At 43.8% G+C, this 16,137-nt stretch overlaps 1 protein-coding gene across 8 annotated transcripts in view; it reads left to right on the plus strand.

Moving 5' to 3' along the window:
- OGDH (oxoglutarate dehydrogenase) overlaps positions 1-16,137 on the plus strand; it is a 282,477-nt gene that overhangs the window by 39,130 nt on the left and 227,210 nt on the right. For all 8 annotated transcript variants that reach the window (XM_029604213.1, XM_029604206.1, XM_029604212.1 and 5 more), the window contains one exon: positions 9,337-9,585. In XM_029604213.1, coding sequence (XP_029460073.1) covers positions 9,364-9,585 — 222 coding nt within the window. In that variant the 5' untranslated portion in view covers positions 9,337-9,363. The remainder of the gene's footprint in view (positions 1-9,336; positions 9,586-16,137) is intronic.

A 16,137-nucleotide genomic window follows, 5' to 3' on the forward strand; every position in this document is an offset into this window, starting at 1 on the left:
TATATTTAAAATTGAACACCCTTTTTTTTTTTATGATTCTATCACATACAATCTCCTTTATGCCTCATACTGCCCCATTTGTGTTGCTGTTTGCTATCTATGATATTTTTGCCTCTTTACACTTCCTCCCTGTATCAGATATGGTTGTCCCTCTTCCTTTCCATTATGTTCACTTTGGAAGCTGTTATACAGTGTCACCAGCTACCCTCAGAGAAGGCTCTCTTGTGTCACATTCATTTTACTAACATTCTGTGCCAAGTAATATGAGTTCCTGTATGTACCCAGATCAGTCCAGACTCCGGGTTTATGCCTCCCTTCCAGCAGATGGAGACAGAAAGAATTACTGACATTACCATTTAACCTAGTGTGCCTCCTGCAGTCTCTCAGTATTCTCTGTTTCCAGCAGAAGGTGGATGTGCATACCTGTAGTCTTGTCTACATTTAGAGAAAAAAAGAGGATAAGTTTTCTGATTCCTTCTAGGAGGTTGGCAGGCCCTGGTAGGGCTATCCCTCCTGGTCTTGAGGTGACGAGCAGGGGGTTGGGGACCCTACTTGCTCTGTCCCAGGTAGCTGGGAGCAGAAAGCTGGTGGATCCAGCTCCCTCTGCCCCAGAAGGATTGAAGGAGCCTGCTTCCCATCTCCAGAATAAGAAAATACCTCTTATGTTCTTTTCTTCACTTCTTAAAGTAAATAAAAAAAAAAAAAAAAGGCAAAAGGAGGCAGAGTTACAAGAGTTTGCCAGTGACATGCTCTGCCTTCTGACTGGTGCAGGCGATTTACACTGAGCATGGTTCAATGCTCTAAGGCTCTGCCCCGTGCTCATCTCCTTCGGCATGTTTTCCCTGTGGGCGGCCATTTGAGACCATGGAGTGCGTCGGTTGTGGTGATTCATGCGTGCGACTTACGCAGCAGCCATTGCTCCTGCTGCCTCCCAGAAGGAGAGGGCAGTTCTGGCATATCCATGGGGAGGTTACCAGCAGTGAGTCAGCCGCACTTGTTCATAAAGAGCAGGAGGACCTGGATCCTTTATCCCATCAGTGTAGGAATGCCAGCCATCTTGGCCACTTTTGCCACTCTTGCCATTCGCACTGAAGCTGCGGTTAGGGAGGGAGATTTCCCTCCCTCCATTATATCCGGCTGATGGAAGTCCTATGCAGACCCAGAGGGCTCAGGGGAGTCGGGCAGAAGTGGTAAACGACCTCTTGGGAGAGGAATCTGATAGTTCTGCATCTTTATCTACAGACTCGTGTTTTTAATGCATAAGGCTTATATGGCCCAGAAATCCTCGGGGCAGCGTGGGGCCAAGTGTGAGTTTTCTGCTGGGCCTAGGCCCAAGAAGAGATCCAGAACCACAGGAAGACTGGAAGCTACCACGGTTTGGCGAGCCGTTGGGGACTCCCGAGCCACATGCTGTTGGAGACGAATTATCAAGGGATTCTGATGATGGCATCACGGTTGGTTTAGGAATTCCCTGGCTGGATCATTCTGGGGGGACAGGATTCCGGAGAGAACAAGGACGGTCTGTTGGTAGACTGTGATGATCTGAAGGTGGTATGACTCTTCCGTAGGGAAGAGTTGGGGCCCTTGATCCCCCATGTTTTGGAGGAATTGGGGATCAAGCTTCCAAAGAAGGAGTCTGATCAGGAGCATATGGACCCGGTTATGGCTGGCTTACGAGGCCCAGCAAAGGCTTTTTCTTTTCACAAGGTGGTTAAGCAGTTGATGGTCTGGGAGTGGGGTATTCCGGACACTGGCCTTATGGTGGGCCGGGCTATGGATAAGTTCTTTTGCCAGAGGACTCTTTGGAGCTCTTAAGGGTCCCGAAATTAAATGCCTCCCTTTCGGCTGTAACTAAGAAGACAACTATTCTGGTAGCCGGGGCGGCGACTTTTGAAGGACTTGCAGGACAAGAAACTTGAGGTCCATCTAAAGAAAATCTTTGTGTAACCCTCTGCATTCGGTCTGCAGTTTGCAGCAGTTTCATGCTTCAGGCGGGGCTGCATTGGGTCCCACAGCTGCAGTCCGACAGGTCCATGTCCTCTCAGGAGGTAAAGCAGCCTGAGTGGCTGGAAGCTGTGATAGCCTATGACGCAGATGCACTGTATGACCTTCTCAGGACATCTTCTAGGACTGTGATGTTGGCGGTCTCAGCAAGGAGACTGCTATGGTTATGAAACTGGTCAGTGGCTGTCTTGTCTAAAGCTTGGTTAATAGTGCTGCTTTTTGGAGAAGATTTGGAGGAACTGAACATCTCGGGGTCCACAAGTTGCCTGAGGATAAGCCTAGAGTGGTGAGGAATTCCTCGTTTGGGTATGTGCGTTTTTCCAAGGGAACAGGGCAGTTTCATCCAGGAAGGTTGTTTTCTGATGGTCAGAGACCAGCCTCGGGGAAGCAGCAGTCCTGGAACCAGTCCTTACGAGGGCGACAGCCTGGCCGAGATGGCTCAGGACAGGGCAGTTCTGGGGCCAAGTCAGCGCAATGAAGCGATGCTGGTCCACTCCTCTGACCCACTTATTGGGGGTTGACTGACTGCTCTACGGGGTGTGGGCCAGAATCAGTAAGGATCAGTGGATCTTAAGCTTGATAGAACAAAGTTATGCTTTAGAATTTGCTTGTCCGCTTTGGAACCGGTTCATGGTCTCCCTTTACACGTACACAGAAAAGAAGCAAATAGTACAACAGATTCTCGACTGCCTGCGGATGTTTGGAGCCATTGTGCCCGTGCCCGTGAACGAACAGGGGTGGATCGTTATTCCATTTACTTCGTGGTTCCAAAGAAAGAGGGGATTTTTTTGTCAATTCTGGATTTGAAGAATGTCAATAAGGCCCTCAAGGTTCTTCTATTTCGCATGGAAACTCTCCACTCAATCATCGCAGCAGTGTGCAGAGGGGAGTTCTTAGCATCCCTGGATCTAACCGAAGCGTACTTGCATATAGGTCTAGTCCCAGATACCCTGAAGCTTGTTATACTTAAACCTCTATTTAAAAAAAAACCTAATCTATCGACTGCGGACCCAGCGAACTTCAGGCCCATAGCCAACCTGCCCCTCATCGCCAAACTTATGGAAATAAATAGTAAATAAACAACTCTTGGAATACTTGGAGGAACACCAGATTCTAGCTCCATCACAATATGGATTTCGTAAATCACTAAACACGGAATCCCTTCTAATTTCTCTCTCTGACTACATCATCCTGAGCATGGACAAAAGACAACCATACCTACTTGTTCTCCTAGACCTTTTTGCAGCTTTCGACATGGTCAACCATGCAATCCTTCTAGACCGGCTGGCAGACATAGGTATCTCTGGTACAGTATTCAATTGGTTCAAATCCTTCCTCGGCAAAAGAGCTTTCAAGGTCAAGATAAACAACAAAGAATCGCATCCGGTCAGATCCAACCTAGGTGTTCCCCAAGGATCTTCCCTTTCACCAACTCTCTTTAACACATACCTTCTACCTCTCTGCCACCTTCTCACCAAGCTAAAGATCAAACATTATCTCTATGCGGATGACGTTCAAATTCTTATTCCTATCACGGAATCTCTACAAAAAAACCCTAAGCTTCTGGAACAGTTGCCTCCGGGAAATCAATACACTCCTGACCAGTCTCAATCTGGTCCTCAACACTAACAAGACCGAAATCCTCATTATCTCTCAGGATGACAACAACCCTCTCCTCAACGCTCCTTCCTCCATTTCCGCTAACCTCAATCATTCGCCTTATGTGAGATTTGGGCATGCTCCTGGACAACCAGCTCAACCTCAAAATTTGTAAACACCACCACTAAGGAATGTTTCTTCAAACTGCAAGTCCTAAAAAAGCTGAAACCCCTCCTTCATTTTCATGACTTCCGTCTGGTATTGCAATCAATCATTCTCTCAAAAATCGACTACTGTAACTCTCTGCTTCTCGGCCTTCCTGCAAACACCATTAAGCCATTACAGATGGTACAGAACTCTGCTGCCAGGATTCTGACGAACACAAAAACAAGAGATCATATCACCCCCATCCTCTACAACCTCCACTGGCTTCCCATCAAATTCAGAATCCTTTACAAAGTCCTTACCATTATTCACAAAATCTTACACAATCTCTCCCATATTGAGCTTACCATCCATCTTCGCCCTCATACTTCCATCAGACCGATCAGAAAAGCATATCAAGGCACTTTGTACGCCCCTCCAGCAAAAACATCCCTAAGGAAATGAGCCCTATTGACAGCCGGTCCGCCTCAATGGAACGCCCTCCCAGCAGATCTCCGACAAGACCCTGCCCAATATCTTTAAAAAAACCCAACTCAAAACATGGCTTTTTAGAGCAGCGTTTCCTGACTGAAGACACCAGTTCATACTTTCTCGTTTGTCTGATCAATTCACTTTAACAGACCTTCTTAGTCATGCCCACCCTTTCTACCATGCCTACCGAGTGTCTTTTTGTTTTTTTCTCACTATTCCTTACCTAGTATCTAATTTCAATCGAACCCTTAACTATGAGAGTAATACCCCATTGTACCTCACAGATTAGTTGAAGACCACATCCTACCTTCCATCGGCTTCTCCATTGTTCTTTCATCGTCTCCCTTTTATTCAATGTTACCCTCATGTATAATGTTATCTGTTCAAAGTTCATGCCTCGTTATTTGTTCTATGTAACGCCCCTCTTGCGATGTTATGTTTTGTTTTTTTCATTGTAAACCGGTGTGATTTGTATTCTATACAAGAATGTCAGTATATAAAAGTTAAAAATAAATAAATATAGGCATCCGACCTGACCATCAGAGATTTCTGAAGTTCAAGATTCTGGGCATGCATTTTCAGTTTTGTGCTCTGCTGTTTGGTTTGGTGGTGGCTCCAAGGACTTTCACCAAAGTGATGGTGTTGGTCACAGCAGCCCTCCGGAAGGAGGGGATCCTGGTGCACCCATATCTGGACGATTGGCTCATTTGGGCAAAGTCAGAAGACCACTGCAAGCAAGCGGTGGATCAGGTACTACAGTGCTTACGGTCGCTCGGCTGGATAGTAAATTGGGCCAAGAGTCAGCTCGTCCCCTCTCAAGAGTTGGAGTTTCTGGGAACGCGCTTCAGTACCAAATTGGGGAAGGTTTTTCTGACAGAGGCGCACATTGTCAGGTTGCAATCGCAGGTTTGATATTTGTTGGAGAACCAGATCACCAGGGTCTGGGATTACCACCAGATTCTTGGTACATGGCATCCACATTGGAACTCGTGTGTTTGCCCATATGAGGACTCTACAGGTAGCACTCCTTTTCCTGGTGAGATCAGTTGTCAGAGCTATTTCAACTTCTGCTACCACTGACAGATTATGCCAGGTCCAGTCTCTTGGCTTGGACGGGACCAGGTGTGTCGAGGGATGGACTTGGAGATCACAGAATGGACAGTGGTCACCACAGATGCCAGTCTCTGAGTGGGGAGCTGTCTGTCAAGATCGGGCAGTACAAGGTTAGTGGTCGCCAGAGAAGGCATCCATGGTCTATCAGTTGCCTAGCGATGAGGCTGGTGTGGCTGGCACTGGCTGCTTTTCTCCCTCCCGTGCATGGCCGTCTGGTCAGGATTTTTTTCAACAATGCGACCACAGTGGCTTAAATCAACTGGCAGGGTGGTACCAGGAGTCGAGTGGTGGCTCAGGAGCTAATTTGCTGGGCAGAACAATACCTATCATTGCTTGCAGAGTCTCACATAGCAGGATCCGACAATGTGGAGGTGGATTTCCTCAGTCAGAATGGATCACGGGGAGTGGGAGCTCTCTGAGGAGGCGATGTTTCTCATCAGTTCCATATGGGGCAAACCCTCCATGGACTTGATGGCAACGCAGCGAAATTCCAGGGTGGCATGGGGAAGAAGTTGATGTCTTACTTCTTCCTTAGCCGAGGGACGTTCTGCTTTGTGTTCCCACCGTGGCCTCTGGTGGTAAAATATTGCAGCATGTGGAGATTCATCAAGGAGATGTGATTTTAGTGGCCTCGGAGGCCTTAGTTTGCAGACCTGGTGAATCTAGCGATTAGACAGTCTGTTGCGGCTTGCTCATCTTCCGAAACTCCTCAAGGTTCCATATTTTCAGATCAGGCGGATCGCTTCTGTCTCGTGACTAGGCTTTTGAGAGGAAGCATTGAAGGGACAAAGGCTACTCTGAAGAGGTTACTGTATTCTCTTTCAGGCTAGGAAGTCTTCCACCTCCTTGGCATGTGAGGGTCTGGAAGGTCTTTAAGGATTGTTCTTGGAGCATGGTGTTATTTCTATGCGAGCCTCCATAGTGAATATTCTTTCTTGCAAAGAGGTTTGGTAAAGGGTTTGTCCTTCAATTCCCTCAGAGTACAAGTAGCAGCCTTGGGATATCTCAGGGGCAAGGTGCAAGGCGCGGAGCTATCCGCACACCTGGATGTGGAACGTTTTCTCCATATAGCGAAGAATTTGTGTCCCCCGGTTCAGAAGCTGTGTTCCTCTTGGAGCCTTAACATGGTTTTGAAGGGCATTTGTGGTGCCGTTCAAACCTCTCAAGAGGTCTACCATAAAAGATCTGACGTTGAAGGTGTTTTTCTTTGTGGTGATTTGTTCCGCCAGACAAATCTCTGAGCTTCAAGCCTTATCTTGTAAGGAGCCTTTCTTGAGAATTTCAGATTCAGGATTTCCTTGTGGACGGTTCCAGCCTTTCTCCCGGAAGTGGATTTGTCATTTCATGGAAATCAGTCAATGAAGTTCCTGACTTTCCCAAACTTGCAGGCTACGGCATCTCGTGCGAGGGACTTAAGTCTTTTGGATGTCAAGCACACATTGTTGCAGTATCTTAAAGTTACTAACAGCATCCACTTGTCTGATCACCTTTTTTGTGTTGTGGAATGGTGCAAAGAAAAGGCATAAGGCATCGAAAGCTACAATTGTGTAGTGGTTGAAGGAAGCTATTGGATCCGCATATATCTGTCAGGGGCGTCCAGTACCAGAGGACTTAAGAGCTCATTCTACTCGTTCCCGGGCAGCATCCTGGGCCGATTGTCACCACAAGAGATTTGCAGGGCGGCCACTTGGAAGTCTCTGCACACTTTTGCCAAACATTATCATTTGGATGTCCAGGCCCCAGAGGCTGAGGGCTTTGCGTGTGTACTCTGTGCGGGACTCTCAAGATCCTACCCTGTTTAGAGAAGCTTTGGTACATCCCAGGAGTCTGGACTTATCTGGGTACATACAGGGAAAGGAAAAATGGTTCTTAACATTTTTTCTTTGTTTTTCATGCTTTAGAGCAGAGCTTTCCAAACTTTTCATGTTGGTGACACACTTTTTAGACAAACATAATTTCACGACACGGTAATTCAGTCTACTAGTAAACCAGAGGTTAAAGGTTAAACGAACGAAACATATTTCGACAATTTATGTGTTTCCTTAAATATATAGATAAATAAAATGTTTCACGACACAACCTATCTCATGAAAACCTTAAATTTATATTAAAAATATATATTCCAAGATTCATGTTGTTGTTATAATTTATGAGAAACAATAATAAAACAAATTGTCTGTCCCCCACACACTCATCTCTCTCCTCCCCCCAGCACATGCCTGGCCCCCACACACTCATATCTCTCCCCCTCAAGCACATGTCTGACCCCCACACACATTTCTCTCCCCCCCCCAGCACATGTCTGGCCCCCACACTCATGTACCTCGTCTTTTTGATTGTTGCCAGTTAAGTGCTTCACTCCCTTCCATGATCACCAGACACTGCTGCTTGCAGTCAGTACTCCTCATGGCCAGGCCTCATCGGCAGCAGCAGCCAATGCAAGGATGGCTGGGCTCGTTCCACCCACCAAGCCCCCCAAAAAAACGCGATTGACAGCAAAAATCACCCAATAATAAGCAACCCATAAACTGAAAAAAAAAGTGAATCTCTAGAAAAAAAAAGCCCAAACTCGCATCAGAGTTGACCGGGCTTGTGCGACACACCTGCACACTGCAGGCGACACACTAACGTGTCCTGACACACAGTTTGGAAAGCTCTGCTTTAGAGAATGGTTCTCAACAGGTGTGTTGGGACACACTGGTGTGTTGGGAGGTCCTGGGAGGTGTTTTGCAGGGCCAGCAGATGGCTGTCTCCTTATCAGCCTGGGTGAGAGTTGGTTGACTTCTCTTATATTGGGCTTGATGGGAGGGCTACTCTCTCTCTCTTCCTTCTCTTTCTGGCCCAGTGGTAGGCTGTTTCCTCTTTCACCCAGATCAGAGCGAGACATTGCTAACTCCCTGCTATTCTGGGCCCTGATGGGACATAAACTTTATCTTCCCCTGCTGAGTCTGGGAGAGATGCTGATGATCTCTTCGCTCTGGGCAGATAGAAGTGGAAGGGAGCATGGGGCTGCTGAGCAGGAAGGGATGAGAAACGGGGAGGAGGTAGGGAGAGTCCAGCAGGGGAGAGAGGGAGCACAGGGAAGAGGATGTGGGGGGATCAGGCATGTTGGGCAGGGATATGATTGAAAGGGAGTAATTGGGAGAAGTGAAGGATGATGGCGATATGGAAGGAGAGTGATGGGAAGCAAGAGACTCTTTGGGGAATGTGCATTTCTTCTATCTTTGTACTTTGCTTAGTGTAGGAAGAAATGCATTTCTATTTCTAGTTCTCCAGTTTTGCACTGTCTGCAGAGTGGCTTTTTGAGGTTTCCATTCCAGTTTTTGTCTCCACATTTGTAACTTGTGGTCTCTTATTCTGTGTTTTTGAAGGCTGGAACTGGATGTGTGAATGAGGTATTTTACAAGTAGTTAGGTTTGTGTTTTCTTATTCTCAGGAGGACATGCACTGATGGTGCACTCCTGCCTTTTCATAGGTAGGGATATTGCTGACTGAGTTCTTGGGGTTGGTATTGCTATGGTATGGCAGGTTTGCTACACATGTGGTGGGTTTTGTTTGTTTTTTTTTTTCCAGGTTTTGTATATTTACAATGCTCCTGGTAGTAAGGGAGTTTGTGTTTCTGTTACTGAAACAGTACCAGAATCAGAATATATCTTTTATATGGTGCATTGAACGGGGAAATATCCTCTGCATCCATTGTTTGTTTGGGGATCTGGGGAGGAGGGGGGTGGGTTCTGTGGATTACATTCTGTGTTTACATTTAGTCCCATGATGGTCAAGCGTTCAGTGTGTCATGCGTGTAAGCGTTATTTGTCAGGCGTGTCCCAATAGAAAAAAGGTTGAGAACCACTGCTTTAGAGTACTGTGATTAGAAGGCATTTTGATAACATTTGTAGGCAAAAGGCATCATAAAAATTCCAGTTACTTCTGTAATGTAAACTGTATTCAGTGTCTAAAATATTATTTTTCTCATTTCCCCAATAGGAGCTCGTGTGAGGCCAGGAGGAGAAAATGTATCACTTAAGGACTTGTGCTTCTAAACTGAGGCCATTGACAGCCTCCCAGACTGTTAAGACATTTTCACAGAACAGGCCAGCAGTGCCAAGGACGTTGCAGCATATCAGGTGTTATAACACGCCTGGGGCTGCAGAGCCTTTTTTAAGTGGGACTAGTTCGAACTATGTGGAGGAAATGTACTATGCATGGTTGGAAAACCCCAAAAGTGTACATAAGGTAAGGAGAGACAGTGAGCATCTCTGTTCTCCCTTCTCACCCAAAAAGATTTATACCATGTAAGCACCAAGTGACAGACCTCAGGTAAGTTGTGAATGCTGACCGAAGCAGGAAAAACCTGTATGGAGCATCTAAACAGCTGCTTCTGTGGAGAAAATCAAAAGCATCTGCTGGGAGTGTTTTTTCCCGAAGAAGGAAATTGAAAAGAATGTTGCACAATTGTTTACCCCGTGAAGAAGGCTCCTGCCAGGTTATGGAGTTCTATTCTGGTGCAATCCTACTGCCTGACTCCTTTCTGGAAACGGGAGAAGATTTCTTTCTGCTGTCACTGCGCATGCTTACTTGGGGCCAGGAGCTCTGGGGCTGGGGGCAGTGCATTTTGGGAGCTTGCAAGTAGTATTCATGAAGGCTAATTGCAAGGCAGGGCCCTTTTATGATTTTTGAGCAGGAGAGAAATGGTGTGGTTGTTCCTTAAGAAATCACATTGGTGGTTTGTGTGTAAATGTTGAAAACGATATCTTATTTTATTTTTTGCTTTTCCAGTGATCTGATTAAAATGTTAATAGCAGTACCATGCAGGGGGGTGCCCTTGGAATGGGAAGGAGGGACAAAGGTTATTGGAGTAGGGCAGCCCCCTGGATTTTAATAACTAATCATTTTTGCATCTATTTCTATGATTCAGTTTTATATACCAAAGCGATCTAACTTATGTGAAGGTTTTTCATGCATTCTTGTGAACAGTTCTCATGTTTTTTGGCCTTAGAATGTCTGTTGTGACATCTGTTAACATAAGATGTCACCAGGTTAGACCATTACAGTGCATTATAAAAGTCTTCACGCCCTTACACTTTTCACATTTTGTTTTAAAACAAAATACAAATCAAAATACATTAAAGCAGCAGTTTGTTTCACTGATCTACATGGTATAATCTACACTTTCTTTGTGAAAGAATTGCAGAAATATTCCAAAAGTAATTAAGAAATATCCTTGATTGTGTCAGTCTTCATTCCATTTGTCTTAGAAAATCCAAATTAGCTCAAATTCCAAAAATTGCCTTAAGACCCTCAAGTTTGAATGAGTTTGAAGTAAAGGTCAAAACATGCCGAACAGAGCTGCCAAAAGAAATCTAGGGTAATGTTATTCAAGGGTATAGATTGGGGGAAGGCTTTAAGAAAGTTTCAGTGTGTTTGAATATCTGTTGACACTTGGTAGGCACTGCCATGATCAGGCTGTCCTTCTATAGCTAATTTTGGGTTAAGGAAACTGGTACAGAATGTAACTGTGAAGCCTAAGGTTAGTTCTTTAAAAGTAAAGAGGTCTCTGGCTGAGACTGGGGAAAATATTAACTGTTCAACCATTTCAAGATTATGCCAGAAAAAATGGCCTGTATTGGGAGGGTTGCAAGCAGGAAGCCACTGTTGAAGAAAGGTCATATTATGTGCTACATAGTACTTGCAAAGAAACGCTTATGGGGACACTGCATATGGGGGAGAGTTTTATGGTCTGAGACCAAACTGGAACATTCTGATCTGTGTGGTGTGAAACCCAGCACACCACCCCTACAGTAAAGCATGGGAGTGGCAGCATTTTGATTTGGTCTGCTTTGTAGCAGCAGGGACAGGGAGACTGTGAAGATCAAGGGGAAAGGTGGATGGTGCAAAGTACAGGCAGGTCCTAGAGGAAAACCTGTACCAGCCTTCCATAGGCGTGGGACTGGGCAGTATTCATCTTTCAACGGGGTGTGATCCTAAGCAAAAACCACATCGGAGCGGCCCAGCAAGAAATATGTTCTCAGGTGGTCCAGTCAAAGGCCTGATCTGAATCCAATTGAAAATCTGTGGCAAGACTTGAAGACTGCAATCCACGGATGATTCCTAGCCGGTTTGAAGGAGCTTGAGCTCTTCCAAGAATGGACCAAAAACTGCACCATCCCACTGTGCACACTTGGCAGACACTTTTTCCTAAAAGCCTCATGGCTGTTATTGCTGCCAAAGGGACTTCCATCAAGCATTGATTCAAGGAGGCTGAAAACGTACATAATCAAACCTTTTTTGTGTTTACTTTTGGAATATCTTTGTAATTGTTCTTTCATGATGAAAATAGAGTATGTTGTGTAGAGCAGTGAAACAAAATCCTACTGTAGTACATTTTTGCTGTCTAAAAATAGAATGTGAAAATTGTACAAGGGTGTGAAGACTTTTTTTATTTTTTATTTTTTTTTTAAGAAGGCACTATAAGTGTAGGTCATGCAGTCATCCTGTTTGATTGCTTGGCATGTCCTCATCCTTTATACCTGGTGAGACAGCACTGGGGCCTTTCCACTGTGGTATGAGGAAATACTTTCCCATGATGCTTTTGTAATGCCTTTGAAGATAGACTTTCATAGGCGCTTTACAATAAATGTAAGAAGTACTGGGCCTGGTACCTGTTATTGTATCGGGATTTTACTGTTCTCATACCAAACATGAAGGTGATGCATAAGTGATACTGGACAGTCTCTAATTTATGAACAAAGCTGGTATGCTATCTGTGACATGTATATGAGGGTAACATGCTGCTGCTTGGGACAGCAAAGTTGGAGTAACTGTGGCAAGTGTTGATCGTGCTGCCTGTGGGGATGGGGAGTGGGGTAGTGGATAATATCCCTTTTCCAATTTCCTGGGTGTCATCTTGGCATTCTCATCTTCCATCTGGTTACACAGAGGATAAATGATCTTGCATTTCAGGTTCCAAAGTAGGTGCGACTTGCATTAGGAGAATCTGAAATGCAGTGTTTGCTGTTAGTTCACTTGCATACATAGAAATAAAGGTCAGCAAACAAGTTATTAATGATGGATTACGGTAGTCCAATGGAAAAAAAAAAAAAAAAAGCTTCCGCCTTCAGCTTCTTTGCTGACACTTTACTTCCAGGAATATCTCAACTGTGAATTTCTTTACTTGCTACCCCTTGTGATCTGATAGAACAGGACTTCCTAAACCTATCTTATAGGCCCCTCAGCCACTCAGGTTTTCAGGGTGCCCGCAGTGAATATTCATGAGATACTGGGTTTCTGTGTGAATATATATGTAAACAAATTTAGCCTGGAAACTTGACCAGTTGTGGGGTGTCCAGCACTGGTTTGGTAATTCCTGTGCTAGAAAAAGGAAACTTTTTTTTTGTTTAGTTTGTGAATGTACTTGTGTAAGTAAAACCTACTTTCTCAATGGTAAAATGCTTTCCAGCAAATACCTGAAGTTATGCTGATGTGGCGAGCTTTTAAATGTAGAGCCCCTATGCACAAAAATATGCAGATAAATGCTCTCTGCTCCTTTGTTTTCTCAGAGTGTTTGAGTGCTAATACAGGAAAACCAAATTTTATATTATAGGTAATATAGAAAGGTAGAATACATTACGGGTTTTGCAGGTTTGTGGTTATCGGGTATTTTGATTTGCTTAGCTACTGATCTTGTTCAGTTTTAAGACTACTTCACTGGTTTGTACTGCCAGGAACATGTTACTACATTCTCGGGCAAAGTCAGATGGTTTGTTTGAATCTGCAGAAAGAAAATTGAAGGTTAAAAGTTGGATAATGCTGTTGAGATTTGTTGTGCTTTTTCTTTATTTCTCATGACATTTCATGCAAACTTTTTTCCGAATTATCAAATTTTTAAACAGTGCCCAGTATTTAACTGTAAGCATCTCTGCCTTCTGCAGCCATTGCTCTTTTCATAGTGCTATAGGTATGAATGTTACTGCTGCCAGGCGTGCTTTTTCTTTTTAGTAAGTTAGAAAGGGTTTGTTTTATTTTGTTGAACTTATAAGTCCCGAAAGAAATGTAAAAAAGAAGAAATTATATAATATGTCGTCCTAGTAGAAATTCCTAAATACAGAGTGGGAGAAGATGGCTGAGGGAAGGATATGATAGAGGTCTACAAAATCATGAATGGTCTTGAACGGGAAAACATAAAATGGTAATTTTATCTTTTGGATAATACAAGGACTAGGGGGGCACTCCATGAAGTTAGCAAGTAGCACATTTAAAACAAATCAGAATTCATTTTCATTCAGTGCACAATTAAACTCTGGAATTCATTGCCAGAGGCTGTGGTTAAGGCAGCTAGTGTAGCTGGGCTTAAAGGTTTGGATAAGTTCCTGGAGAAGTCCATAAACTGCTATTAATCAATAGGGAATAGCCACTGCTTGTTGCTGGCATTACTAGCATGGGGTCTCTTTAATGTTTGAGTACTTGCCAGGTAGTTGTGACTTGGATTGGCCACTGTTGGAAACAGGATGATGGACCCTTGGTCTGACCCAGTATGGCAATCTTATTTTCTTATGACAGACATGATCTAATGTAAGAAGACTGGAAAAAGCACAATCTTATATACCAAGGAAATATTTCCAGCATGTAAAACCCAAGGTGGGGAAAGATCTTAATCTAGCTCTTCTGATGAAGTAGAAGAAATTCTTCCTAGACCAGCAGTGCAATACAGCCAGACAAGCTGGGTGACTACATCTGATGCCAAGATCATCTAACGTTCTCTCGCATCTCAGAAGTTTCTAGATGTGTATCTGGGTGTGTGTGGGTCTTCCCGTGTTAGCTTCACTGCATTCATCTCCTCTTTCTAATTCGTCCGGTTGCAAACAGTTGGTTAATTTTCTTTCCAGGTTTCACCATGTTCATGATGTCTACACTGGAAGAAAACAAAAGGAAAGAGAAACCTCTTATAAATTGCCATGAATGTCATAAGTTGCCCAGTAAAGATTTACACGATCTTTGCCTAAAATGACTGGGACCAGGCCATGACATGTCAAACTACAGTCCCTGTGGGGAAAAATGTCCCTGCGGGCCAAATTCTATAGGGATCTCAAATTAATCAGCAGTAAAACCACTTCTCTGTCAGGCTTGTCAAAAATAAGTAAGTAAATCTGCATTGAAAAAATGGGCATTGATAGTCTTGAGGCATATCTGTTGGCACGCAAAAGATACAGCGCAGAACTGTTGGCATGGCTACCCAGTACTGAAAAGCTATATGTGCAGAAATGCCATAGTGCCAAACTGTGTCATACTAAGATGATGCAGAACTGTTGATGTGGAAACTTGATCTTGGTGTGGAGGCTTTGGCATTGCAGAGTCATGGTGCAGAAAAACCAATGGAAAAAACATAACTGCACCAAGAAATTGCAGTAAAGAAGCCATGGTGCAGAGCAGTCACCGTGCTCACACAAACAGCCTGCATTACAAAAAGCATACCCATAGTGCATATAGTTCAGTGCAAAAGCATAGAGACACCTAAGATCCCGTTTTTTGTGAAGCTGTTTAGTCGCCTCCAAAACATCATAAAGCTATGAGGAACACCTATATCAGTTTTTCAGATATTAGTATCTCATCTCCACCTGTACTGGAGGCTGAAGATAGCTCTTTGGCACAAAAGGGAAGTTCCAAGTTGCCATTACCACCGCTGCCAGAATGCCATGCTCTTGTACAGATGCTGTGATCAAAGTTTCTGCAAATATACATGAAGGAACTGCTTGGAGTAAAATGCTCATATGAGCCCATCTTAGAAAAGTTTTTAAAAGATATAAAAGCCATGCCATCAAGATTGAAGAGCAGCCTGACAAAGCTCAGAATTCAACTGAGGAGCAAGAATCATCCGTCATAGAGATTTTATCGGACAATTCGCAGAGTTCTTTTGATTCAGTGGAAGACAGCTTCATTAATCAATTTCCAGAATTACCTTCAGATCCATCTCTGGAGCCAGTTAGAAGTAATACGCTATCAGAAGACACCTCGAATCCAAACTTCCTAGTAAAAATGGCAAAATCAATACCATTTAACTTGGAAGAAGAGGAAGACAAAAACTAAAGAGTTGCAAAGAGTTCTTTCTTTATCTAACCACCAAAATGTTACAAGGAAGTAACAATGCTTGAGGCTTTGAAGGAAGTTCGGAATAAGATGTGGATGACACTATTCTCCATAACTCCAGTGTCTAAAAATGTTGACCCAAAATAGACTATAGAAATGCTGGTCACACACAACTCCAGTTACCAGTGAGTCCTTGATTGTTGAATTGGCTATGATAAAACCTAAAAACCCCCCCAAAAATTACTCCAGTATTCTGCCAGGAAGGGATGCTAGAACACTGGATACAACTGGCAAAGTGTTTCAAGCAGTACTTTACAAGCAAGAATTGAAGCATATCAAATCCAAATGGTACAATTTCTATGTAATAACTTTCAGATGTTAAATAAATCTAAGCATATATCAGACGAAGACTTGAATTTGAATGAAATACTGAATGATACATTGCAAGATCTGTCTATAATGCTTTTTAATATGGTGTCCAGAACATCAGCAATAGCTATTGCTGCAAGACGTTTGGCATGCTCGGAGCTTTGAGCATCTGAGAAGACATTCATGGAAAAACTAGCAGATGCTCCATGTACTATTATTATTACTATTACTACCATTACTATTACTACCATGGTCATGAAACAGAGAGAGAGGCTGACAGAGGCCTCTAACAAGTTTGACAGCATAAACAGGAACCAATTTCTGTAAATACTGGTG

This window comes from Rhinatrema bivittatum, chromosome 5 (assembly GCF_901001135.1).
Source record: "Rhinatrema bivittatum chromosome 5, aRhiBiv1.1, whole genome shotgun sequence".
Lineage (NCBI taxonomy): Eukaryota > Metazoa > Chordata > Amphibia > Gymnophiona > Rhinatrematidae > Rhinatrema > Rhinatrema bivittatum.